The 26,967-nt window shown below is 41.2% G+C and overlaps 2 protein-coding genes across 5 annotated transcripts in view; both read right to left on the reverse strand.

The window, feature by feature from the left end:
* Nucleotides 1-11,522, reverse strand: part of map3k22 (mitogen-activated protein kinase kinase kinase 22) — a 34,533-nt gene extending 23,011 nt beyond the window's left edge. The window contains exons 1-3 of the mRNA XM_029529294.1: nt 11,113-11,522; nt 3,171-3,254; nt 2,529-2,573 (exon numbers count right to left, since the gene is read on the reverse strand). Coding sequence (XP_029385154.1) covers nt 2,529-2,573; nt 3,171-3,189 — 64 coding nt within the window. The 5' untranslated portion in view covers nt 3,190-3,254; nt 11,113-11,522. The remainder of the gene's footprint in view (nt 1-2,528; nt 2,574-3,170; nt 3,255-11,112) is intronic.
* Nucleotides 11,523-14,059: 2,537 nt separating this feature from the next.
* Nucleotides 14,060-24,983, reverse strand: dlec1 (DLEC1 cilia and flagella associated protein). 4 transcript variants are annotated; one of them, XM_029529125.1, is made up of 38 exons: nt 24,847-24,983; nt 24,612-24,752; nt 24,347-24,500; nt 24,146-24,259; nt 23,876-24,069; nt 23,282-23,505; nt 22,597-22,681; nt 22,392-22,479; nt 21,894-22,067; nt 21,657-21,793; nt 21,490-21,582; nt 21,280-21,370; nt 21,012-21,174; nt 20,504-20,696; nt 20,276-20,352; nt 19,946-20,108; nt 19,769-19,865; nt 19,509-19,639; nt 19,193-19,342; nt 18,962-19,092; nt 18,616-18,766; nt 18,342-18,452; nt 18,051-18,172; nt 17,747-17,932; nt 17,583-17,650; nt 17,321-17,472; nt 17,121-17,236; nt 16,945-17,015; nt 16,540-16,760; nt 16,264-16,422; nt 16,050-16,172; nt 15,875-15,969; nt 15,627-15,714; nt 15,308-15,505; nt 15,069-15,230; nt 14,792-14,942; nt 14,395-14,512; nt 14,060-14,245 (listed from the first exon to the last, which is right to left on the reverse strand). In XM_029529125.1, the coding sequence occupies exons 1-38, from the start codon at nt 24,964-24,966 to the stop codon at nt 14,098-14,100; spliced, it is 5,160 nt and encodes a 1,719-aa protein (XP_029384985.1). In that variant the 5' UTR covers nt 24,967-24,983; the 3' UTR covers nt 14,060-14,097. The 4 variants fall into 4 exon arrangements, with proteins under 4 accessions (XP_029384985.1, XP_029384984.1, XP_029384986.1 ...); XM_029529124.1 differs by having other exon boundaries at nt 18,342-18,458; XM_029529126.1 differs by lacking the exon at nt 14,060-14,245 and having other exon boundaries at nt 14,395-14,510; nt 18,342-18,458.
* Between the last annotated feature and the right edge of the window lie 1,984 nt (nt 24,984-26,967).

A 26,967-nucleotide genomic window follows, 5' to 3' on the forward strand; every position in this document is an offset into this window, starting at 1 on the left:
TGTCCCAACATGACGTAATGTGATCGTTATCATTTTATTTGCATTTTGTCCAGTGTTAGCCAAGATCAACCCTTTATTTGTTTGCGTCTGTCCTATTTTGCCAAGTCCCAAACAGAGCTGTTCTCATTTCCATGTTTTTCAGTTTATAATGTCAAACACCAGAACGAGTGTAAAACACAACCCTTGAAGTTAAAGATGCCTCTCACTCATGGGGGTAATACTGGTGATCTGAGGTTTGTCTTGGATCCGTTGGATTGGAAGATTGTCAAGATCAATAAATTTAAAAGAGAAATGGCTAATAGTTACTAGAAAAAGTCCATAAGTTGACCAACCAACAGTGTCACTTGCCTCCACTCACTCTCTCACTCACTAAGCTGGCCCAGGGGCCAAATAATAATCTCATCTGTCCCAGACTCTACCATGTGCACTCGCAGTCAAGGATACAAAACAAACAACAGAGGCCTGTGTGTGTGTGTGTCTGTGTGTAGACACCCATTTGTGTGTGTTGCAAGTCTCAGCTATAACCTATGGATAACAGCAGAGTGGGAGGGTCAGTTGGCAAACAGGCGGAACTGAGAGTGTGAGAAATGCGTGGTGGCGCACAAAGCTGGTTGAAATGGCTGCCGAAAAGTGAAGTTATTACATCACTTAGGCCTGGTCCAGAACCACTGCCAGGTCAAGGCCAGCCAAGGCTAACCACCAGCACAGTGGAAAGCAACCAGCTCGTACACCAACCGCACATCGCTGCCAGGAGCAGCCTGACAGGCCAACAAGAGGAACTTTAGAAACCTCAGTTCAACTTGACCCAGAATGGATGGTGATTTCTCCGGGTATGTGGATGGGATGGGATACCTGCACTTCATTTCCTGTCCTTCTTGATGTTACTTGGATAAAATGTGACTAGCATAAGAAACAGGGGGAATTCCAGGAAGCTAAGCAGAGCGAGCAACATTACACAATAGAAGCTGATTTCTGGGCATTGCATCACCACTCTGCATCTTTCTTTTTTTCTAAGGCTAAAGCTAAGAAAGTGGCAGAGGGTAAATTGAGGTGATAGTTTATAGAAGAGTTTTTTTCTCCTGGAGCTTTAACTACTGCTCAGGCAGATGATTGCAGGTTCTCTGCAGCCGGAACAGCTAAAAGAGTTAGCAGCTAAAGATGAAGACACGCTGCAGCCCCAGGAGAATCAAAGAGAAAAGCACAGGTTAAAAAGGCCCGTGCTTCAACTTGCAAGCTAACAAAGTGTGCAAGAGTGTGTCAGTGAGGCAGTGACCGTGCGCTGTGTATGAGGCAGGCTGCCTGAATGAAGACATTGAGGGGATTTCCTGGTGCCGAGAGACACATCATGGCAAAGGCATCCAGCAGGATTAGCAGCTGGAGCCAAACGTGTTCTCACTCTGCAGCAGCAGCAGCAGCGGCAGCATGGGCCGAGCTCTGACACACGACACACACACACACACTCCAGCTATACAAACCAAGTGGCACGCGAAACTCTCACACACCTTTTTGTTAGTCGAAACTGAGATACAGCCAATTTAATGCCAAATGGGTGTATCGCTCGAACCTCTGAAGTTAATATTTCACCGAGAAGAATGACTTGTCGTAAGACAGGGTATTCTGGGTGCCTGAAAATTGCTGAGCAATTTGTTTGCACAAGGTCTGTGCTCAAATTCTTTTCATTTGAGAACGTCAAACATTTCCATTCAATATCCAAAAGCTGTGACATTCCATCCCACAGCCTGGATAAGGTTATATTATCACTATAATATCATGGAAATGTGATGAGAGCTTTGAAAAGAGTTTTATGTGTCCTACTGCATTAAAGGATTTTTTCTTTTAGAAATATCCATGAGCTTTTTTTTTTTATTTTTTCTTATAGCACTTAAGTCTCCATAGGATATTGAGCAAGAGCTAGGAAAACATTAGCCTAGCTGAGGAAAATTGCCGGCCTTAATCTCCCTAAAGTTCAAAAATACTTACAGGAACACCTGTAAAGCTCACTCACAGGATCTGTTAGAAAGTTTATTGAGTCATACTCAGTCAAAATAGCTGTGGGCATAGTGTGACTGCAAGCAATCAGCTTCCAAGCAAAGAGTAACTAAAGCGTTCAAATTATTCATATTTTATACATTTATGTATGTGATTTCTGGTTTGTCAGCACCATGCTGGGTTGGTAGCAGGCCTGTTTACAGTGTTCATGGCATAACAGCGAGGAAAAGGGGCAGAAAAAGTTTGCATCATCTTGTGTTGTGTTTATGTTAATGCCTATTGGAACCAGTTGATACCAGGTCAACTGTAGGGTCATTTGGCCCAGGTCTGGATGCTCATTGTAGCACTGTAACTTTTCCATTGTTGACAAAAGCCAGATGATAGCAGGTCTTTGTAGGTTTTTTGACCAGTGGAAAAGTGTATTCATGACATTTGGAAAGACCATAGTTGAATGCTAGCTGGTTCCTACATTAAAACAATCCAACACTAGTAATACAAGTCCTTAAAGCTGCTGGAGTTTATTTAAAAAAATTTGCTACCTTGTGAGTTCCTGTGCTGTCCAGGTCCATTTTGGAGACCGTCATCTGTGGAGAAAAGGGAAATACCAAAGTGGATATTGATTCAAGATTTTGAGCTTGTTTTCAGAAGTCAGTTCTACATTCACTTCTGCTCTTCCAGGTCTAGTGCATGTACTTGCAAATAACACACAGGATTGTGTTGACTAAGTGCTATATTGTAGTGTAAAAATCAATTCGTGTGAGTGTTAGTCTCTGTGGGTTTTGTTGTGTTTTTTTTGTTTGTTTGTTTGTTTGTTTGTTTTATGTGTGTAGGCATGTGATCACATGCACAGTATGTGTGAATATAAACAAACTGTAATTGTAAAACTGTGTAAATGTCTAAATAAGATTAAAATGGAAAAAAAAAAAAAAAAAAAAAAAAACAAAGCATGAAACACAACATTTCAACAAACAATGTAAATAGACCAACACAACCGTACAACACTGGGCCATCCATCTGGAGCTGTTAACAGCTACCTCACACTTGTCCGTTGTGCATGATTTATTTCTCTTTGCTGTGTTCCTGCCAGAGGAACTGTTAGAGGTGTGTATGTTTGTGTGTTTCCAAGTGGCACATTTCTGTAGGTACGTCCGGTTCATAAGCTTGCTTTGAGTACTACTCACCCATGTTTACTGTCATCATCAGGAAGTGGCCCTGTTGAACTTGAGCGCAGAGCTCAACTTCTCTCTGCAAGCGAAGACTTCACCCTGGGAGCAAAAACACAAAAACAACACAGCATCAACATCCAAGAAGTGTGCCATTTTTCTTCAACTTGGTGCTCATAATATTTCTGTGATTGCACAAAAACAATGACAAAACAGGACGCAGGTGGTAGTTTCAACACAAAGCTTTTTCCCCCTCACATCGATGTCCCCGCTTCTTTTATTTATTTAATCTTTATTTAACCAGGATGGTCTCCTGAGGTGGACATATCCTTTTTTTTTTGAAAACTCCTGGCAGACAAATAAAAACATGGCAGCCAAGAGCTGTGTTTGATGCTGATAACTCAACTTGATCATGTCTTAGTGCTGAAGTGTCTTTATGTCACACCGAGAGACACAAGCCAGCAGCTGTGGAGGAACTGTCTCAGTGTTTGATGGTGGAGGAGCCTCGTGCTCTTTAGATCCCACGATACAACAGCCAGGCAGGTGTGGTGTTTGCCTAACTGCCTGCCTCAGGTGAAGGCCCTGAGTGCATCGCAGATGCAGCTGCAGACTTCTTTGCGCATCGCATTAGTAAGCATAAAGCAGAAAAACGGCTGTCATATTGCATAATGGAATACAGCAAAGAGTCTTTTAGTTCTGACATTGTTTTTGTTCCACTGATGATAGCAGCTAAAGAACGGAGGAGGAAATGCAGCTGTTTGCAGAAATCTGTCATGGTTCAATTCAGATAGATTATTAGTTCATATGCACTAAATTACATTGCCATCGTGCAGTGATGAAATTCCAATTTTTCTTAATGATGCCATCATTTGGACCCATTGACTCTGCATTGCGTCCTGTATTAGGCCCCTTTTCTTAAAATGCAGGCTTTGCAAAAGAGGAAGAGGAACTGAGGAGTAAACTGCATTATTAAAATATGTGTTGACTATATCAACAAGAGAGAAAAATTAAGATTGAGGAAAAAAAAAGATGGCTCATAGAGCTAAATTTAAGAGCTATTTGAGTAAGACTATCTATATTTTGCTGAAAAGCAACTCTGGCCACAAGTGGTAATTATGGGATACGGGGAAAAGCTAAGCTGCAACGCAACAACACAGAATTTCCTCTTACAGCAATTTCTCTCCAAAGTTCACCGTCTTTCACCACCATTAGCTGACCACTGGAAGGGGTAAGAAGGGGACTGTGCAATCCTTTTTTCAAACGTTACACAGGTGAAAAAAGACATTTACATCTGATCGTATCTCATGAAAGAGGAAGTAGGAGAGGTTGCTACGGCTGGGAAATCTGAGCAGTAGCTGCTATTGGGTGTTGTCGCAACACAAAACACTATAGTATTCAGCTCTCACTGTGTTAAAGCACGAGGTACAGACCCACTGTTTGAAATTAAGAAAATAAATGCGGCCAAAATAATCCTTCCGTGCAGCTATGTGACATTTTGCATGTGTGCATATTATTATTGCCTAATTCCACTTAAAAAAGTTCAAATAGAATTTTAGTAAAAATGTGACACATCAGTAATTCGACATTATCCCGGTGTGAGGCGTGCAAGAATATAACATACACAAATATAATAAAGAGAAAAATCCAAACAGAACAGAAAGATAGAAAAGAAAGAGAGGCAGTGGAAGTATAGAAACCTCTTCTTTCAGATTCAGTTTGAGGAATCCTAGCCATCAACAAACTCCAACAGCAGTTCTTCAGAAAGATAGTAGAGTCTCCAGGGAGATTAATGGCAACACTCCTCAGATATTTTTCTTGAAACTTCATTTACTTTTTGTTGGCTCTCTTAAGTGTCCATGTTGCGTGTATTACTGTGTTTTTAAAGCCTGCATCACTGTGTACAGTATGTGTCTTTTACCCCAAACATTCAGCATAGACAAACACTCCAGCTTGTCTCTGTAGTCATAAAGAGCTGGCTTCTCTTTGTGTCCGCCACAAAACTTTTCATAAAAGCAATAAAAACAGCCAGTGGAGCAATTTACTGCCGGAGGGGTAGGGACCCAGGGTGCCAGCAGGGTTTGAACATGAGAACACACAGACAATGTCAGTGGCCCAATCGCAACAACTGAAGAACTGCAAAAGCTAAACTTCAAAGCATACATGAATCCTGAGCAAAAACATTTCATGGGTGAGAACGAGGTATTCAAAATACATCATGACATGGACACTGCATGTGGACTAAACTATATCGGAAAAATTATAAGGAACTGCCAAACAGTTATGATCTGCTCCGTACAACAGATACAGTATGAGGAAGCGCAGTGTGAACAGGGATGGCAGTATGATATGTCAAAGCTTTGTATCAGGCTGTGCTAGTATGGTGCTGCTGACCACACATGAAAGAGATGAAGAACAGCCACGAGACAGGTGGTCTCCTAACGCCACACCGCCCGGTCTGTCGATGCTGCACACACACACACACACACACACGCACACACAGGAACAGAACAGCCCCAGTCCTCTGCCAGCAAGTTGCCAGATGGCCAATCTGCTTCGCCCCTCTGCCCAGCACGACACCAGGCTAGTGGTGCCCACTGATCGCCGGCCCAGCTCTCCACTCACGTCTTGGCAGGCGGGCAATGTGAAAGCCCCGTTTGTTGAAGATCAAATGCTAATCGCTGCTCGCTCTTGTTGCACGGCTGCCGCATGTCCTCCCAGAGACGACTGTCTGTCTCTAGACATCATCTAGATCATTCGTGAAGTAAATCACAAGATAAACCTACAACGCCGAGCACATCCAGAAGTGCTTTAAACACTGTGACGCAATACACTGTCAAGGATGGATAAAATCAACATTTGGGGCCAGCGTTTCGCTGGCAGAGGCCTCTCCTTTGTCACGTTGGGAGGATTGTACTGAAATGACAGTGGAAGTTAATTAAAATGAGGACAGCAGAGGATGAGATTTCAGAGGTTTTTGGGGAATTGTTGGACCCAGACAAAGCAGAGTTGCACTCTTCAAACCACACAGCAATTTTATTTTTGTTGGAATGATTGAACAGGAAATCAGGGCCAAGGCCAAGCAAGCGTGCACGTATATACATATACACTCTCCTCTTCCAGCTCTGTTACATCACTTTCTAACCAAGTAAACAATGTGGCCAAAGGTCTCGGAGGGAAACTCCCCCTCCTCACATTCGAGAAGTGGAAAGCCTGCTCTGCAGCTGCCTGGTGGACTGTGCAGTATGACCTCATGTCTGACATCACTTGTGTGCAGTCCCAAACAATGTTAATTTTGACAGCAGAATTTGATTTAGTTTTAGTCTTAGCCTTCTGAAGAAATGTCACTTAGTTTTAGTCAGAAATTAGTCATGCCTATTGTTATAGTTTTTTAATTTTCGAAAACTAAATATCATGAGATCACAGTCAACAAAATCTAGAGTACATTTAGTTGATTTATATAAATATAATAGGTGTAAGTATAAGTTTTAAGGGGAATAACAATAAAAAAAAATCTAATGAAGATCAGATGAAGACAAAAAAAGAAACAATTAACAATCCTGTCTCTTCTTAATATGACTAATATAATATGAAACAATTTTTGTCTTTGTTCTTTGATGAAAATAGGGTCCATCATTTTCATTGTAGTTTCTGTCCTTGTGCACAAGTTCTTATTTAGTTTTGGTCTAAATTTCAGCAGGAAAAAAAGGTAGTTGATGAAAACTATTAACAAAAGTTATTCATCAAAGAAATTAACACAGGACCCAAAGTAACTGCCATTTCAGCGACATTCCTGTTTCCTTTCTCCAGCACAGCTTGTCAGAAGAAATCCACAGGCCACACTAGGTGGAGAAAACAAAACAAAAACTACAGAGATGGCGGCCGTGGGTCAGGACCACAGCAGTCCCTCACACGTATTCAGCGTTGTCTGGTGGCTGATACTCATGTCATATAGAGTTTAATGGAAGCCCATGGACACCTTAAAAAGGTTCACAACTAAAACTGATGTCTTGCTAACGTGTGAATGCAGGATCATAATGTAGGCTTTCAGAAGCTGTATCCATAACAGAAAAGGACAACACAAACTTACAGCACTGATGACATCACATGTAATGCAGCACATCGTAAAGAGAGGACAAGCTTGTCACAACACCAGCAGGCAGTTTGAAATGCAAAATGGGCAGGAAGTGGAGGCTGATTAGTGAGCCTCAGACATTTAGGTGACTTACTCTTTTTGAAAGGTCAGCGACGGGGGTGTCCTGTCTACTGAATGCTTGCCAAGACTGCACTCTGGCCATCCCACATGAGTCAGAGAGGTTACACGGGCCAGTTCTGGGAAGTGAGACAATGCCCTGCGTCCTCAACACACTGAGGAGACTCAGGGTTTTTCTCTGCAGGAACATGCTTGAGGAGTTCTTGGGTGGAGGTAGGAGTGTGTGGGCGGGAGTTCGTCACTCCACGTGGGGCCTCAGCCCTCATCAATCATAACCTTGGCTCCTCATGTTTTGCTCCACACAAGTTATTACTGAAAGGCGATCCAGGCTCTTTAGTGAGGACGCAAAGGCTTATTAATGCCTTCACACAACACATAAAGAAGATTCATCCTGTCATCTGACACTAAGTCCATATCTTAGCTCAAATGAAGGAATTTCTCTTTTGATAAGAATCCATTATTTACTCTTACATCTTTTGTTTCAACTGTAAATCCACACGAATCTGAGGAACTGCTGCAGAGTGCCAGTTACTCAATTGCACTTGATCTCTCTGTTACTCGGTATTCTTTTAATTGCAGTTCATTTGTTTGAACAATTTGTTCACGTAGCCCAATGAGATGTCTTGTCTGTCGTTGGGTTTGTTGAATCAAGTGCGTAGAAAATCATGCAAGTACCCTTTCAATCATTCTATTAAATCTCAACATCTTAAACACATTCAGCTTTTAATGGTATAAAACTGAGAAAACTGCCAAAAACTCGCATTTGCAATTCTTTAATATTATTTCCTTGACTTCAACAATTCAGTCATTTTCAGTGTAAACACTGGCTTATTCGGTTCAGCTGAAATTCACAGGAGGCAGCCGAAGTTTCAGGAGAATGTCGAGTTCATGGATAGCACAGCTGGCTGTAAGTCACTCCACCGGTGACAATCAGACTCCAGTGGAAGAAGCTCTTCCTCGGTGAAAGTGATGGCTCTATTAGCTGAGAGATAAGTAGAGCTGTCGGCCATTATCATCAACCACACAACATGTGCTAAAAATAGCCAAATGAAGGAGTTACTCTCCTGACATCTACAATACATCCACTCCTTGGATCACCACACGCGCACTCTCCTCTCGAGAGAAATCTAAGCTCAATCTGTAAAGTAAGCTGTATTTTCCATTATGCGGCGACAAGCACATTCATTCATTGTGTTTCTCCGCCCAAATGCAGCCGTGCAGAGACAGCTCGTAGACTTAAACCCGTTTCACAAGGCAGAATGTCAAACAGCTGTGGTTCAGGAAGAAGCAAGAAAGTATTTTAAAGCTTTTCATCCGAAAGACTGTCTTGGTTCTATGGCTTTTGATACTCTGGAGACTGAGGTAGTGTGATAATGAAGTCTAGAAACAACAGAGCAATTTAATATGACAAGCCCTTTCCATCGATTTCATTTACATCTCTGCAACAAGTGGCCAACTTACTTTATTTATATATTCATATTTGAATATGTGACACATACAGCAGACATCAAAAACAAAGATTGTGGTATTTTATGTAATTTTCCACACAATTTTTTTTGCAGCATTATTGTATGACCCAGTCTGGCTCTCTGCTGTCTGTCTAGCTGCCTGTCCTTTCAGCCTTAGACTCAGCTTGTAGCTGACGGCATTTTTCCTTACGGGCAGACAAGCCACGCAGACAAAGCTCAATCAGGACAACTTCCTCTTGATTTCTGGAGAGGAGGGGGAGCAGGGCCTTACAGGACTTTCACAGATAAGAAAGGCAACCCAAACTGACACTGGGAAGTAGTAAGACCCCCTCGCTTTCTCATTTTGTTTTGCTGTAGGCTTAAATTAAACTTAAACTGGGTTTTCTGAACACCTTTCCACACCTACGCAGACTCTTAATCCAGCACTGTACAGAAGCAACAGTGTCAGCAGTTACTGATTGACATCATCTTGGGCGTACCACAATCAGCTGAGCACACCCGTATTTGTGCAGAGCCAATTCTACATCATTGCACATAAAGTCTGTCACAATACAGATGCTCTGCAACTGAGATTTTTCAATTAATTCACTTTCTCTGCGTTTGAATCTGGGCCACTCAGCTGAAATTCTGTGCAGCCTTACCAAGTTGAGATGCGAATCTTTGCCCAATCCTGAGGTTTCATGTACTCTGGAGACAAATTATCTGTATTTTTCCCTCCACGTTGTTTTCTCTTTCCCGACCTGTGTGCCAGTCTGTGCAGAGGAGAAGCACAATGCTGTAACTACAGTGCTTCACTAGAGATGTGGTATAATCCTGGTGTTTGACAGCTACGGTGCTCGCCAGCATTTTGGATTTTGTCTCATCAGACGAGATCTCATGTTAATCTCACGCTAACAATTACACTCAGCTAATGACCTGCAAAGGAGCCAGCATGAAATTGTCCTCAGAATTGACGGCAGGGCATAGAGGAGGAGACAAAGCCTTGCATGTGCAAACTCTGTGTTTCATGACGTGCTCTTCAGTATAACAGCCCCAGGCCTTCGAAAACATTTTTTACCAGAGTGATACAGTTTTAAAATATCCTTTAGAAGAATGAAAACAATACTAAACGTACGCCAGGTTGGCTGGAGAACAACAAGTCAAGCAGCAAAGTCTTGTTTCAGACTCGTTTGTTTCATTAGTCCCATCAAAGCTCAATTATTAACCCCTGTCTTCTGCCTTGGAGTCACATTTGCACTGTCGGATTCAACGCCGTTATCAGCCAAATGGATTGTTTTGTTTAAGGCACACCAAGCGTATCTGTGGGCGGTTTCCACTTGACAGTTTGACTCTCACTTTAAGGCTATTTCAGAGCCCCAAGGTCACACCAACGTGATGATAAACTCATCCATCAGTTAGCTGCCTGGACTCCTGTGAGTGCAGTTCATTGATTTGATTTGATGAACACAATGGTCTCATTAAAATCTAATTTGGCACATGGTCTCAGAAGTCTGCCATCGCAGGGATAAGTCTGGAGCAACAAATGGGGCTCACCAGCATCCTTCTCACTTTTACAGTAATACTGGCCTTGCCAAAGCGGCAAAATACCTTGAAATGCATTTAAGGAAAAGCAGGGACCAATAGGACAACTGGGCGGAAAGAAATAATCGAATATGAGACAGACTTCTTTAGGACATGAGCTGAGGATTGTTTCTTTCAAGGAGAACGCTGCTTCAACTGACCACTGTGAATCACAGACGTCTGGACCATTGACAGCAGAGAAAGAAAAAAAAGTACAGAGAGGATGAATGAGTTTACAGCCACAGGTCGATGACAATGACTTTCCAGGATTTGCACAGCCCTCCAGACATAAAATTTAAGCCATATCCAATGTTTGTAAGAGTGCAAATCCAGCTTTTTCACAAAAAATAACATCTGATTACGCAAGCCTGTAGTCACGAAACTATAATCAATCATATCTTACTATAAAAAAAGGGGGCTCGCATATCTCTGAAGGTTTATGGTGAACCTGTTTTTGTCCAGATGTAAATTGTCAGATCAAACACTTGCAGTGAAATGTGCTCTTTGTTGTAATAAGTAACTGTTTCCACTTGCAAAAAGGCCTGTCCAGTTAGGCTGCTCTGAGTAAATACATGCTTGGGCTCCTTCAGGAGAAACTGTTAAACTACAAATTATCAAATCAATTATAGATGCAAGTGTGTGATGAAGCCCTGGCAGTGCAACAGGAAAGAGTATAAAAGCAGTGATCTGAAAAAGAAAAGGAAAAAGAAGGAGCTCTTACCTTGTTATCTTTGGGACTCCATGTTCTTGTTGTGAGTGCAGGACTTGTAAAGATTGGCTGATTATGGAGTGTAAATGACCACAGATCAACGACAGGCAGAGCGGAAAAATCCCAACAGATGCCGGAGCAGATCTCCCCAAAACACTGGGCTGGTATCCGGAAACTGCGCTCCGGAGAGAAGCGCAGAAATTAGAAATAGCAGCAGTTATTCTTCCCCGCTGCCCGCCGCATAATCCCGAGCTGCCGGCCTCCTTCGCCCGGTGGACGGAGGGGAAAGACACTGCCAAAGCTTGGTGTGTTTCAGAGTAAAGTTTTTTGTTTTTGCTTTGTTTTTTGTTGTTGTTTTTTTTTTTTTTTTTTTTGTTTGTTTCCTCAGCCTGCGCTTCGCTGCTGTCCACACACACTACAGAGGAGCCGAGTTTCTGCCCGGAGCTGCGCCTCTGACGTCACAGCAGCGTGAGCTCCAGGAAGTGCTGACGCGCTCCGCTCTCCGCCGCCGCGCGCTCACACTGCAGGGAGCGCGCCCCCGCGTGGACACCTGGGGCAAGTGCAACATTAAAGTGTCAGACGTTGATAAAATGCTTGTAAATCATAAATAGAGAGGCATAAATCAAAGTGATACACGTTAATTTGATCAGGTTACATTGTAGAAGACCTTTGTCGTCATTGAATTCATGTAGATATACAGTAAAGTTTTCACAGCCCTGCGTTTTGCTGAAAATACAGCTACCATACTGGCTGGAGACAGCTCGGGGACAGCTGGAAAGAGGATTTTGAGACAAAACAAAGTGCAAAGTGGTCGCAGATGAAGTGCTGAGGAGAAGACACAGAATACATCTGTGTCTTCTCCTCAGCTGTTTGAAGTTCGGCTCAGACATCTGTATTCTGCAGCGCATGTCTGCCGCCTGTATGTATGTGCAGGCCAGTCAACAGGCAGGAGCTCCTCTTTGTTACAAGCTCTCTTAAACATAGCAGGGAAAAGGCTAAATGGCCCAGTAATTATACAGTCCTTACAAAATGACCACCAAAACATTTCCTTCCTGTACCGTGCCTGAAGAAAGCATGAGGAAGTGTGACCTTGTTGGTGGTTTACAGACCCTTAACATCTGTAAACATCTGTAACATTTGAACAGCCAGTTCTTATTTTTCTGGCAGCATGAGGAGCATGTTGTGTTAAATCAGCATGTCGACGTGAGCGCCACTCTAATAAGGCCGTGGCACTGAAAAAACACCAAACAAACACAGCGGTGTGTTTATGAGGCAGGAATTTGAATGCGTTATGAAATATGTCACTACACATCTTAACAGTATTTTGTTTGCATGTCATACAACTGAGCCTTTGAAAAATGCAAGCTAGAAAAGAAGCAACCTGCGTACCAGAGGTATTCATAACGGGCACTAAAAAAACAGCCCTGGGCAGTCCTATCTCCTCTTCTCAGCACATTAGACCAGACTATCAGAATAACAAATGCTCCACTGACCTTGGTCCCAGCATCACTCTCTTCCGATTAGTTCCACACAGCACTATTTTGTGATCACACATGCCCTTGCTCTGTGTAAGACTTCTTGAGTGCAATGAATATCAATTGAACATTTGCATCTCTCTGTGGATTTGCAGTAGTTGTCGATGCCTGTGCAGCTGAACTGTGCTTTACATGAACAACAGAGGCAGCTGTTATGAGCAATAAAAACGTGAAGCAGTCTGTGCAGGACGAACCTCAGTTGTTTTTTTTTTCCTCATCCTCAGCCATTATTTTGTAATGACATCTGTTCTAGCTGTATTGTTCTGTCTGTTCTAACCTTTGGTCATTTTATTGGCTAAAGCTCCTTAATAAAAGCTTAATAATAATAATAATAATAATAATAATAATAATAATAATAATATGATAAATACATCTTCAAATAACAGCGTTTGTATTTGTGTGTTATGGACTATGACTCAGTTAATCCTACACTTAAATTATGTCATGCTGGATTTCAGATAGGTGAGGGGTACTGATTTGTCAGCAGTTTAGACTTCTGTTTTGACAACCTTCAGTCCTGAAGACCAGCTTGGAGTTGTTGGGACTTCCTCTTATGTGAATTGAAGTAGCCTTGTGTGTGTGTGTTTGTGGAAACTTTTTATTTACCTTTGCATATCACTTTGGTGGTATTTCGTTCTGTCTTTTTTTAATGTTCTCTAAAAGGGGCTTCTAGAAAAATCCATCTCCCACTCATGAACTGTGGCTGGTATTGAATTACTGGAAATCCATAAAGCCTTCTGCAATCAGGTGAGCTCCCCCAAGACAACCTACAAATACTGGCAAATTGATTTTTTTACAGCTCAAACTCACATTAAATGATGGATTTCCTATTCAGTGTGCCTTTGGTGGAGCTTGGATTCACAGTAGAGGAAGCTGATAGAGCAGCCATTGGTCTGAGTCATCCTCTCTGCACCCTGTCAGGTGATAACTGTTCAACCAGCAATAAGCACAGAGGCAGAGAGTGCTGCTGCTCATTTCTTAGAAAAACACGAAACCCATTTGATGGAATTCCAATAAAACACACAACAGGCCTTCCTGGCATCACTCTCCTAGAGTTTCTTCTTCTGAACGTTGTCCCTAGGGCATATCACATGCTGCTTATGTGCACTGGGGACTAGAATAGAGCTGAAAATGTCTTCAATTTCTTGACTGTGAATTAAAACTAGAAATCCAGATCAATGAAAAGTGATTATAAACATCACTAAATAAAATAAATAAGACATGCTGTGGTTATTTAAATGTCTATATTGAGAGCGAGAGACTGCACACCTCTAACACGTTTAAAATATATGATTAAGGGTTTTAAACTTCATATAGCGTGATATGTTACATAATGACTCAGCCAAATTTAGTAGTGTAACATATGATATGATTGAGAGTTCGCAAGTTGTACTTTATTTTTATTAACATTTTTAGTTAAACATACAAACATCTATAACTAAATAAATTTCAGGAGAGTATGTTAAACAGCAGCGGGTGATTGTGGGACTGACGTTACAGGAACATCTAACACTTTGATCAAAGATCCTGCTCCTTGGAGCTGCAGCGTGAGAGCTATCTTCACCAAAGGAGACCTGATCACCACTCTGGCTCTGAAGTCTCTGTCTTCACTACAACACACATAAAAGGAAGACACTGGAACTTAGACAGAATTTAGAGTTGGAAGCAAAATGTATATTTAATTTACTTGCATTTTTTTTATCTTTCTGGTAATCAGTGTGAAGACATTATTCTGTAATAAAGGTCTGTGGTTGGTTACCTGGGAGTGAAGCCGATCAGTAGACACTGGCTGCAGCTGGTTACGTGGAGCTCCTTGGACCTGAGAAGCCCACAGTCTGGTGTCACTCTGAACACATCTGGGTCTCCTTCATCTGACTCTACAAAGACACACCTAGTTAATGAGATCCACAATGAAGCCATGCAAACAAAAGAATATGAAATCTGAATTTGTGATGTCATATCGAATACATAATTGTACTAAATGTACAAATTTTATTAAAATGACTTTGGTGACTTTGGAAAATGAAAAAGTCAGAAACCTTCCTAAAACTAAAAAACTAATCAGGTAGAAAACCAAAATACTATGTGTGTGTCTAAACAGCACACCATTCCAGCTATACAGTGATGTTGTGAACTCCAAACATTACAGTGTTTACTGATAACTGATGTCCAGTATGTATGGGCTCCATGACAGTAGAGGTTCACTTCTGCTATCTCTGTCTGCCCCACATAGCAGAAACCAAAGTTGATGCTGTGGGTTGACAGATGTAGAGTAGAAAGAACCAGATAGGCACAGAGAGGCACAGTCTGATTGGGACAGAGAAGCAAAACATCTTTAAAAGGTCAAATAGTTGGCAATTATGGAATAACTAATTAATTCTTTCTTACTTTATGCAGTCAATACACCAGTGGGAAATCACTTCAATCTCTGACCTGCAGGCTCTTGTTGCTGTAGTGAATCTGAAGATTTTGCTGGAAACTCAGCTTCTTCCAATCATTTGCACTGGTAATGAGCGTCACTCCAGGAGAGGCTTCTTCATCTGTTTGATCCGCATAGTCCAGAAGAGGCAGAGAGCAGCAGAAGGCCACTTTCACCTGACGAGAGTAACATGGTAACACAACATCTCCATTCTATTGTACATACGTTTTCTTCAACCCTCTCCTCGTCACACCTGCATGCTACTTTCTGGGTGCAGCACCAGGGAGTGACTGTTAACAGTAGACGGGTTGCTGGAGGTGGCGGTCGGAGTTCGAGGTTGGGGCTTCATCACTTTAAAAGGACCCTCAGTCACTAAACTGAAGTACAGGGGAATTTCTGAAGTGTTTTTCAGCTGAAGAGTCCTTGTGACGTCAAAATCCTGCATCACCAGCTGTGGAACAAATCATAAGCATGATTGATCAGAAATACTGTGCACCTGTGGGACTTATACCTTATATGTGCACTTCAGCCTGCCAGAGAACTGATTAGTGTTGTAAATTCCTTTGACCGACCTCTTTTTCAGATTCTGCCCTCAGTAAATCACCAGCCGTGGCATGAAACTCCAGCACCCCGTTGTCCTCTTCCATCTGCACTAACAGCCTGTAGCAAAAGGGAGCCAGGAGGAAGATAAGCAACTTAATCAGACAACCTCTGAGCTGCTTTTGCCTAACCTCAGCTGATTTTTAATTTAGGAAGCATAAATTCAGTTGGATGCATTCAAGGTTTTGGGGCCATAAATAGTACGATTGTAATTGCTTACACTGCAGGCTTAACGGCTGCTAGTAGATCCAGCCTGACAGGCTCCAAATTCAAACCCTGAGCTCTTTCGACTTTCCCTGGGACACAGGCAGCCATCTGCAAACAGACACAACACAAGGAGGCAATGTAGGGAAACCGTTTCCAGGTTTAATATGATAAACAACTTATCATATTACCTTGGAGTCTAGACTCATGAAACCCAGACCTAAGCCCACACATCTGGACTCACAAGCTGAACCAGAAAGAATCAAAGGCGTGAAAGATGCATGGATTGTGCTGCTACTTTTTGCTGGAATCACCTTGAAATACAACCAAAGAAAATACATCATTACTGATAGATACTTGTTTAAGCAGTGATTGCATTATAAAGTACATGTCTGTTAAACATACTAATTGCTGAGGAGTGATGCAGAAGGGGTAATCTGAGAGGTTGCCCATATGAGGTGGGATGTGGACAGGGAAGAGTTTCTTCTTTTCAGGAAAGGGATAAAGATGGGTATCCTTTTCATCACAGTCCTCCTTGTTTATATATTTTTGCTCTTCCATATCCTGAACTCAAAATACAAAGACAATGTCAACAGATGAAAGAGTAAAACAAACCATATCAGTCTGGTTTTGAACCCATTTCTCAGAGGCCACATCATTAGATCACTTGGGTGCACTCACAGCCTTGTTTTGGAGGGTGGTGCTTGTTCCCTCAGAGTCTAGAGTGTGACTCTTTTCCCAGGCTGGCTGAATGTTCTCATCAGGAAGCCTTATTGCTCCACTCATCACTTCACTGCCACCGGCATCTTTAACTGGGAAAGCTTCTCCATATGCCACCTTGGCATCCTCAAATTTTTTGCCGTTCTGATCTATGTTATATGTTTCCCAGTCCATTCTAATGTCTGCAAAGGGAGATTGTGATTAATAAGTTTATTAACCCTCAAAAGCCAAGGTAAAAAAAAAAATGAAGTAATACATACCTCCAAAAACCAGAAATCTCTTTGACTAATGTTACTTCCAATGGTAGGAAATGTGGGGGTCTGACAATTTTGTCCCAGGCCAGAAAGCTTAATTGATTATACTTACCAAACATGGTGGGGTTGTTAATGCGAAGAGAACGAGACGCTGTGTCACCTCCAGATACATGCATGCCAAATCTAATGATGCACCAATCAAAAGACTTTTTTGATACTGCTGAATTCATTTGAAGTCACTGTCAAATAACGGTGAACTAAAATGGAGAAATCAGAAGTGATACAGACCGAATGATTGGCCCCTGGTTCTGGTCATCTGGTTGTGGGCCAGTCATTTGGAAGTAGAGCGGACATCCTTTCACTGTCATTTGCATGGGAATGAGCCTTGGCTCAAGGTCCCCCACCTGCAAGGGGGGAAACTGGATTTCAACTTTAGTCCAAAACAAAATCAACAGGATACATACGTGAAAACTGAGATGACAACATACTTTGCATATTAGATGATCTCTGTACTTGCCCCACATGTCAGTGTATGCCGTCACATCCACAGTCTGAGTCTCAAATGGTCCCAGCCTGCCTGTGCTTGGCTGGACAAAGAAAGCTGCACCTTTCCCATGAGCCAGCAAGTTGCTCACAATCTCTAATAATAAACAAAGAAATACAAAATCGAAATTTGTTATTTTGGAGCTTGAGCTTGATACAACTTCAATTTGGAAGTTAGAAAAATAACAATAAAAATTTGAAGTGTACCTTTGTGTGCTTTCTCTTTTATTTTCTTAGCTTGGATGGAGTGAAGAGGCTTTTTAAAATATGTGGCTCTGCAATCAAAGATGCCGCCTGTGTCACATGTGCAGTAAAGTGAAGTCACTCTTTGTTGTATTGTTTACCTTATGTCAATAAGCTTGCTGCCTTACCTTTTTTCCAGCTGGTTATTTGGCTTTGAGGCATGGCAGGTGAAATATTCTGCCTCAATGCTGAATGGGGCAGGCACACCAGTTTGATTTGTTATCATTATCTGCTTCGTAACCGCTCTCTTTAAAACAACATCATCTCCAAAGTCAAGCACCAGCAACGAGGATCTCTCATTGTCTGGGGTAGAGCTAGAAGCAATGATGTGAACAGTAAAGTGTTTGTGTGATTGACTTAGTAAACACTTTTGATATCAGGTGATGTGATAGCTGGGGTGTTAACTACTAGGTATTAAACCAAAGTAATTACCAGTCACTTAGCAGCGAGTAGGACACACTGAGTTTCTTGGTTTTGGAGGCACATATGCGAAGAACAAGGGGAGAGCTCATCCCCTGGATCTCACAGAGAGCAGCCACCTCTGTCAGCTCCAGCTGGACAAACGCACACAGAAGGATATATGACATTACATATTAAAAAGACAATAAAGTGACCGACACTGTGACAGTAGCCCAAACACTTCACCTACTCCCCCCCCAGTTATAAACCACTGTGGAATGTTGTGTATGTTGTGTAATGTAAGTGTTTAGGACTTATACTTACATCTGTGTGAGAGGTAAAAATAACTGTGATCTCCTTGCTGGCATTAGGTTCCAGACTACCAGAGGACGGGTCAAAACTGGCTGTGCACAGTGACGCCTGTCTACCCTGCAGCTGAGCCTCGTTGAGAAAATATCAATCTGGCATTACTAAGTTATAATTGTGTTAAAAGGTGTTATAAAATCATACAGGACAGATTTTCTTGCATAATTTAACTGCAGCATTCAATCTTCACACACATAATAAAATGATGAAGGTGGTGATAGGTGGTGCATACCATCCATCTAAAGTGTGAAAGCAGCAGGGTCTGGTTGGAAAGAGTGACAGCAGCCTTGGCAGGAATTCCAATGTAGAGTTCGGAGAGGAGCAGCTCACAGTTTAGCAGACATACCTGAGGAGCCTGCACATCTGCTCGCACTGACAGGTGGCTGAAAGTAACACACAGGTAATGTTACTGGACACAGTTGCTGAGTAACATTACTAATACTATTATATTGTTGTCAAGGCCAGGCTGCCTTCATTAATTCTTTTTACATAAATAAAGTGTGCAAAAATGGAATATGAATATTCCCATGATTATTTTTAGGAGAAAGCTAAAGGTTTTATGTAACTGTGTGTCTTACCATCCTGTTCCATTTTCCACCTTCAGCTCCAACTCTGTTTCTAATAGCTGGCTGAAATGTGGCCTAAAGAACATTTGCACAGTGCAAGAGGCCAAGGGGGGCAGCACCCCTGTGCATGGCTCCACTACAATCTAAACACCAACAAAGATTACCATTTTAAAAAAAATATGAAATAAAGATCTGTGTTATTTTACCAACTATGATGTTAACTGTAATATAAGTGCACTGTACCTGCGGGTCTTCACCCTGCTGATTGCACTCAATTGTGTAGGAAGCCTCCAGCTGGGTGGTGTTGGTGAGGACCAGGCTGGTTTGCGCCTGCTCCCTGATCCTCATGAGCCCAAAGTCCACACTGGGCACACTGATGGTCACTACAGGACCCTATCCAAATTCACGTAATGAGCAAAAAGAGGTTACAGCTCACAGGGAAGCTATGCAATGTCACAATAAAATTTGATTACTTTTTAATTGCACCAAATGATTGAGAAATTTTTAAATCTAAGCTGCAAGTTGCAAATTGTGTGACAGTGTCAAGTTTTATACTTGCCTTAAAGGAGACTTCAACAGCCAACATAATGGGCTCATGGTGATGCTCTAAGTGGCAAACCAGACTGGTCATCACTCTCTCTGGTTTCCCTCCAGTCACAATTAGATCGAAATCAAAGCACTCATTCTCCTCTGGGCAAAAATACATAAAATCTGTCAATATAATTCTAAATTTACCACAATTTACATTGTACAAATTCAAACGAGACAAACTGGAAGAGAATTTGTATTTATCCTGCTACATTGTACTGTGTGACAAACCTATTCTGCCAGTAGAGGGCTCTACTTCTATGATGTGGTTGCTGCTGTTCATCCTTTCCCACTGAAAGAGGATGAAGGTCCTACTGTGGTTCCACATCTGATACACAAAACACGTTATAGCTGGAGTACTGCCTCTGATTCAATAGAAATCTAACAGTTGCTATATTCTTAAACAACCTTGAATTGCTTGTGGATGGTGGTGGAAATAAAAATCTCTCCAGGGATTACAATTGCATATGGCTCCAGTAGGACCTGGTATGGCTCTGTTGACCCCTTGACCTCTATCTCCATGACAATGACATCGCTAACCTTGGAGCTGGCACGCACAGGTTGAAGGCCACTAGATTTCCCAAACACATAAACACATGCACAAACAGATTATGAAGCTTAAGCAGACATCGAGGATGCTGAAGTGGCTCCTCCATTTAGGAAATTAGTGTTCTGTTACTTTTACACATTAATATTAACAGTACATACTTCTACCACTGTATCTACAAAAACCCTTACCTGTCTTCGCCGGGCTCTGGTGGCAGCTGTGGGACGTCTCTCAGGACTAAATGACAGACACTGTGGTAGTCCCTCAACTGAATAAAACACAAAAAACATTTTCAATAATCTATGAATTAAAGGAAGCTATTAAATAGAATATAAGAAATACAGCATTGTCTCTGCAATTTAGTGACACAGTAAATGTCTGATTCTCATATTATGTCATGGTTTACATGTCCTAACTACCTCTTTAGGAAAGAAGGTAAACAGGAACTCTTGGTCCTGGCAAGGGGCAAGAAACCCTGAAATGGGGCTAACATGGAAAGCATCATCTGTGGCAAGGTGGAACTGGATATGGGAAGGCCCAGGGGTTTCTCCTGGAAGCAGAGGGTACAGGTTGGGCTTCAAGATCTGCCAGTGGAAAGGCAGCTCCAGGTGGCTTCATCCACAGAGAGAGTAGGAGAGAGAGAATAAGAAAGAGGATCAGATATGTAATTGGATGCCAAATGACAAAGAGGAGAACCTGTTTTGATGTTCATGGTCAGTAACAGTTTGTTGTTTGTTTATTTATTCATTTAGAAGAGTTTAGAACTGGTCTCACTCCATATGATGTCACCGTGTGGCCAAAGATGATGGCATGAACAATGTCTTTATTTGTTGTGGAGAGGTATTAGACTCAAACAAATAAATAAATGTAGTGTTATATTCCTATTTCAGACCTGGAATTGTTGAAATATAAAGATGCGACACGTACACATTGTTTCTAATGATGAGTTTTTTCTGTTGCACAGAATGAGGGTTAGATGGGCTGAAACGGACAAAGTGCTCTGCAGTAAGGTCATGCACTTCCCCGATTACAGGAGACTCCTTCTTTCCAGATACAGAGACTAGCTCAAGAGCAATCAGCTGGCCCTCACCTGTAAAACATGCATGACAAAGAGGCATATTTAACTTTGAACTAGAAGGACTTGAAATTTTCACTTATTTGACAGCAAACCTTTAGTGTCAATGAAAATATTCACCTTCAATGGAAATGTCTTTCACCTGGCAGTTGTCACAGACAACAGTGAAAACATCACAGCTCCTCTCTGCAGCAGTGGGAAAGAAAACCACCTGCCAGCAAACATAAACACATGCCCAAATTTGAAAAACACACACATTGGTACACAAAAGTGAAACTTAAGCCTCAAACACTGCAACTGAGATCACATTTGGCACCATATTTCACTCACCTCGACCACGGTGGCCTCTCCTGGCTGTAGCACAAAAAGAGATGGACTGATAGCAAAGGGTGGCTGCTCAGAAAAATACGTTCTGGCCACAGGCTACATAAAGAAAGGGAGAACCTGTCAAGCATGATAAAGATTACTGATAAAGTCATTATAGGTTAGATTTTTACCCTGAGGTTTGAGGCTGGCCACTGGTTCTTGGGGATAATGCAGAATGTCCCCACGCTGAAGCCAACATTTTGGCACAGAAACTCAATGAACTTCACTCCACCAATCAGACAGTAACCACAGTCCAGAACTCTTGGTACTGCACAGTAATTAGAGGAAAGCCCATCAACAACACAAGACAAGATAAAGTGCACCAATGAGCAAAACAAGAAGGCAATGTTGATTGTACTGAGACTCACAGGTGAGTATTGGAGGAGGTCGTTTGGCTGCAAGGGGCACCACAAGCAAGTTCTCGTCTTGGGTCTCCACCACTATGAAGTCCTCATAGTCCGCTAAGGAATCTGGCGCAAACCTCACTGTGTACTTGCAGCACATTCCAGGGGCAACAACGCCACCCTCACCAGGGAACCTTCCTGATAAATCATATTTGGATATCAATCTTCTTTTTCCCTGAACTTGCAAAACCATCCATTCACTTGTGTGCATTATATGTTCCAGTGCTGTGTTTATTATAGCAGGTGGGGCTGGTACTCTATATCAACACAAACATAAACCATACACACACTACACACTATATACAGAACTACAACAGGAAACCAGGAATGCCAAAACCCACCAACTGCATTATTTTACAAAACGTTATGGCATTCTTTTTAATACAGACTTGTTGTGCCTGATGACAACATCAGGCACAAGGAGGCCTTATAATCTTATCTGTCCAAAAAGGAAGAACTCACCCAGACCAATGGAGAAGTAAGGAGTGGTAGGAGGGATGACTCGAACATGACGGCTCGATGAGGTCAAGTTCTTCAACTCCAGTGTCATCTTAGACAGGACGGGATGTGTTACTGTGCATTGTCTTCTACTACAAAGATCTTGAAGAGCATTTTTGAATGCTCTGAAATTTTCTCTCTCATGATCTGAAACGTCTAAAAAACATACCTCATAGACTTGTCCAACACTGTAGTCATTAAAAACCACCACTGACGGCTGTGCCAGAAATACTGGGACAGGATCATCAACTGATCTTTCAGACAGAAAAAGCACAAAAATCACCTGAATATTCTGTGTTACAGGAAGGGGTGAGTAACAAGCTGCAAACGTAAACATTTTAAAAGCACAAAGCAAACATTTCTAACTTTACGAAATTCACCTATCTGATTAAAGAAAGAGCTGCACTAATATGACCAAAGCAATTATTAATAAAAGCCCAATGTCTTCCTCCTGACCTCATAACACTCACACAGAAAAACTGAAAATATCAGGCACAACTACACAAGTAGAAAGCTGATGATCTGTGCCATTATGGATGGTAGTAAAAGCAGAGGTGCTGAAATAATCAGCAAGTTTCAAAGTAGAGTTAAAGTGCACTGTCTTTGTGAGATAACAAAACTGTCCTGTGTCAGAATTAGTTGTGGCAAATAGTGTTTCTATTCACAGGCATAATATTAGATGTAAAGTTGTTTGTACTGAGGTGAATGTCACTTGTGTTTGCCCTTAATTTTGAAGAAGGATTGTCTGATATAATTATATTTCTTCAGCTGTAACCTGTACATGATTTTAATGTGCTCCACTGTGTCAGCACTTTGTCCTCTGACAAAATGATAATTCAGTTAATTTCTGGTACCTTTGCTCCACAACTCTTTTCCTCTCATGTTCTGTGTTCCTCACTTTGGTCCTGGGCCGGATGAGGGACATCCCACCATGCTGTGCATTTGGAGGAAGGAAGTGAGGATTACGTAGGAAACTGTGTCGATCTTTCAGGTTTTGAAGCTTCTTCCAGGCTTCTATTTTATCCGCTGCACTTGGCTCCCCCTTCCACTTTGGTCTGGGTTTGGTCTGACTTGGCTTCTGAAATGTATGGAATGTTATGGACATTATTTAATAATGTTATGTTTTTATTGTACATTGATACAATTACAACTTGCTCCTTCCCAAAGGAATGCAAAGTTTTCAGATCAGAAAGCTCTTCAGTGTCAGTTCTCAAAACTGGAATGCCTTTTAATAATAATTTATTTCATGTTGTGTAATAACTCTCTTTGCTGCCTTGGTGTTTTGGTTCTGTGGTTTATTTATTCATTTCACTGTCTTCATTTGGATTCATGTTGCATTTAGTTATAGAAATATTATCATTTATATTATATTATATTATATTATTGCAAACAGAATCACTTTTGTGGTTTTTGTATGTCAGAAAGCATACAGGCTCCTTACTACTCACCTCTCTGGAAGCTTTCTTGCTTCCTTCTTTTGGGGTATCGGAGCTGGACTCAAAAGTCAGGCTGAAATTTGACTCATTCATTTCTAATGCATTCTTTTTTTGACTGCGAATCAGTGTGTAATCATCATCATCCTGAGGCTCCTTAGACACATGCATGCTGAAGGCAATGGTGGGTTTGGAATGATTCGATTTTACTGTGAAGAGAAGGAAAAATGAAACAGGGAAAAAAACCACACTCATTGATAATTAAGATGAGTATGAAAATTGCACCTGCCGTTGGTGCTTGAACTCGTGGTTTTTGTGTAGGTAAATAATCCTGAGGGGAAATCAAGTTGTTCTTCTCAAGAAGATCTTTATCTACACACCAGGGAAATGCTGATTTGACTGAAACAAAAAACGTCAAATATGGTGTTTCAAAATATCCCTGGTATTGTCAGAGAAATCATTTTTATAAAAAATCGTCCATCTGACCTGCAAGGATGCTCTGGTCCTCATAGACTCCCATGTTCTCTTTCATTCTTTCATAGGCCTGGATTTCTATGGTAGCAGCCTGAACTCTTGCTTGAATAATATGACTCTCCAGCATGTCGGCCTCTTCTATTTGATGAGCGTATTCAGAATGAGCCTAATGTGATCAAAGAAAAAAAGTGGCCTAATAGTAAAATTCTAATCAGTTTACACTGAACTGAGAAGCATATAGTCCGGGCTGGACTTGTTGGGGACAGTTTTAGGTTACCTGTTGAAGCTCTTCAACATATTTTTCATGGTAGCTGCTTCCTCCACCTTTAGTCCTCGTGAGGTTGGACAAAGTGTCTTTCCCAATGATGTCTTTGGTGTAAAGGTCTTTGAAAATGCTTGCTAATATGTGAGAAATTTCCTTTAAAAAAAAAAGACAGAAGACAGCTTCGTTTCCGTGTTACACATGATGTTTACAGGAAAGTTAAGAGTGAAACAACTTTCTGGCTCCCTACCTGTGATTTTCCTGAGGCCGGTCTGTGGCTGCTCACAGACGGCTCAAACAGCAGACATGTGTCAGCTGTCTTCGGTTCTTGCAGCGACACGGCTGACTCAGCGGCTTCCGTGTTGCTCATGCTAAATGTTTAATAACTTCGGCTTCTAACTTTGTAAAACGCTGAAATACACACGTGACTAGCAGTAGCAGAATGCTAAAAAAAACAAACAAACAAACAAACAAAAAAAAAACAACCAAGTGCACACACAGCCAAAGTTGTGGCTACAATCCTGCGTGTTTCCTGTTAGTTTCCTGTTTGTGTACATGTGGTTGCCATAGCGACATCCGAAGGTCAAAGGGCAAGAAGACGTTTTACTTTGTGACTCATAAACAAATATTAGCAAAATTAAAGTTTCATAATTTTACATTTGTTATCTGTCATGCCTGCATATATATTTGTATTTCTTTTTTAAGAAATCCAAATAAGTAGTTTTTTTAACACCAAAAAAAGAGCATCAACTAAAAATGAGTGAAACATCTATTTATCTTCATGAATTCAGTATTTATTTTGATTGTAATTGTCCCAATTTTACATTAAGGGTAGAATCATTTATGATCTGGCAGCTAATACCATATTTTTTATCACACCTTAAAGACCATATTGCAGACCACAAGTACAGGTACAGTCACAGTACAAGTTGGAACAATCTTTATTATTATTGTGTCTCATCAAAGATTCACAATTACATTATATTTAAATTATTATATTGTGAGTATTTTGGACAATTAAATTAAATTAAATTAAATTCATTATAAAAATTGCAACAATTGATCACTAATTCTTTAGTTGGTCTGTTGAAATAGACAAGAGGAAGTTGCTTACTTACTTATTAAAGATCAGTTAAATCACATCATTACATTTTGTCACATTCACATTCAAATCACATGAGTCAGGTTCTACTTCAGGTGATCAGATGTAATTCCCAGTGCATACTGTTCTGTCCTATGAGGTGTGGCATCGTCCTATGTGAATACTCCACCAACAAGCTAAATAGAAAGAGTAGCTGGAAGTTCTTGTAAAATGAAAAGAAATAAACTGGTACTGAAATGGATTATGTAAGCCGAATGTTTTTTCAAATCACTGAGGTACAGAAGGCAAAGCATTTGTCTTTGACCTTATACAATAAACAAAAACAACAAAAAAACAACAACAAACAAACAAACAACAGTTGCTGTAGAAACCCCAGCGCTGATGATGTATAAAGTTCAAAATTCCTTATTCAACCAAGACAAACTCTTAAACTGTGCTGATCAGCTCATGCAATGTTCAAGTGGGATTCTCAAAGAGGGGATTGTTGAGCTCACTTTATAGGCCTCGTGATTCTGCGGACAGAGCAGTTTTTTTTTTTTTTCACAAGACTTGCCCCAGCACAAGAGTTCATAGGACAGATGAGGCTGGCAGACACTGATAATAGAGAGGCACAAAGAGGGATCTGCCTGAGTAATCTACAAGTATTAGTGGCATTAAAAAAAGTACAGGCCAAGTATTGCACAGATCGGCGTATCCATGCATATGCATGACACCTGCTGTGTTCAGCTTTGATTTTCTTTGACTTTCTTTTGCTTTTATTTCTGTACTCGAAAGAACACTCTGATGAAAAACCTGTTAAGATTTGATGCTGTCGGTAGGGTGATATTCAGTTAAAAAAGAAAAAAAAAAACAACTCCTCTACCAGTTGATCATTAGGTATACAAGGAGTTACATTGAAGAAGCAAGTATGCATACCACACTATAAATGGCAGGTGTGGATCAGGATGGGACAACACCCTGAATAAAAGAAAGCTCTGTGGCTACCAGATTGCTACATAACATTACAAACAACATCAGGTTAATGCATATTTAAATAAGGTTCTGCACAATAACACAATAATATCAAAGTTTAATCCCACACGTAGGTGTTTATTCGCATGTCTGTGTTGATGGAATTCTATCCAAAGGTGTAGTTTCCACTGGCAGGAAGCTGAATGAAAGTCATGAGAGAAAACACAGTGGTGTACTTGTTAGACCGGTGTTGCAGTGGGTGTGGGCTCAGAGAGCATATAAGCGTCTGATGGGCTGGCATGAACTGTGTGGGTTGGC

The sequence above is a fragment of the Echeneis naucrates genome, chromosome 20 (genome assembly GCF_900963305.1).
Source record: "Echeneis naucrates chromosome 20, fEcheNa1.1, whole genome shotgun sequence".
In the NCBI taxonomy this organism is placed as follows: domain Eukaryota; kingdom Metazoa; phylum Chordata; class Actinopteri; order Carangiformes; family Echeneidae; genus Echeneis; species Echeneis naucrates.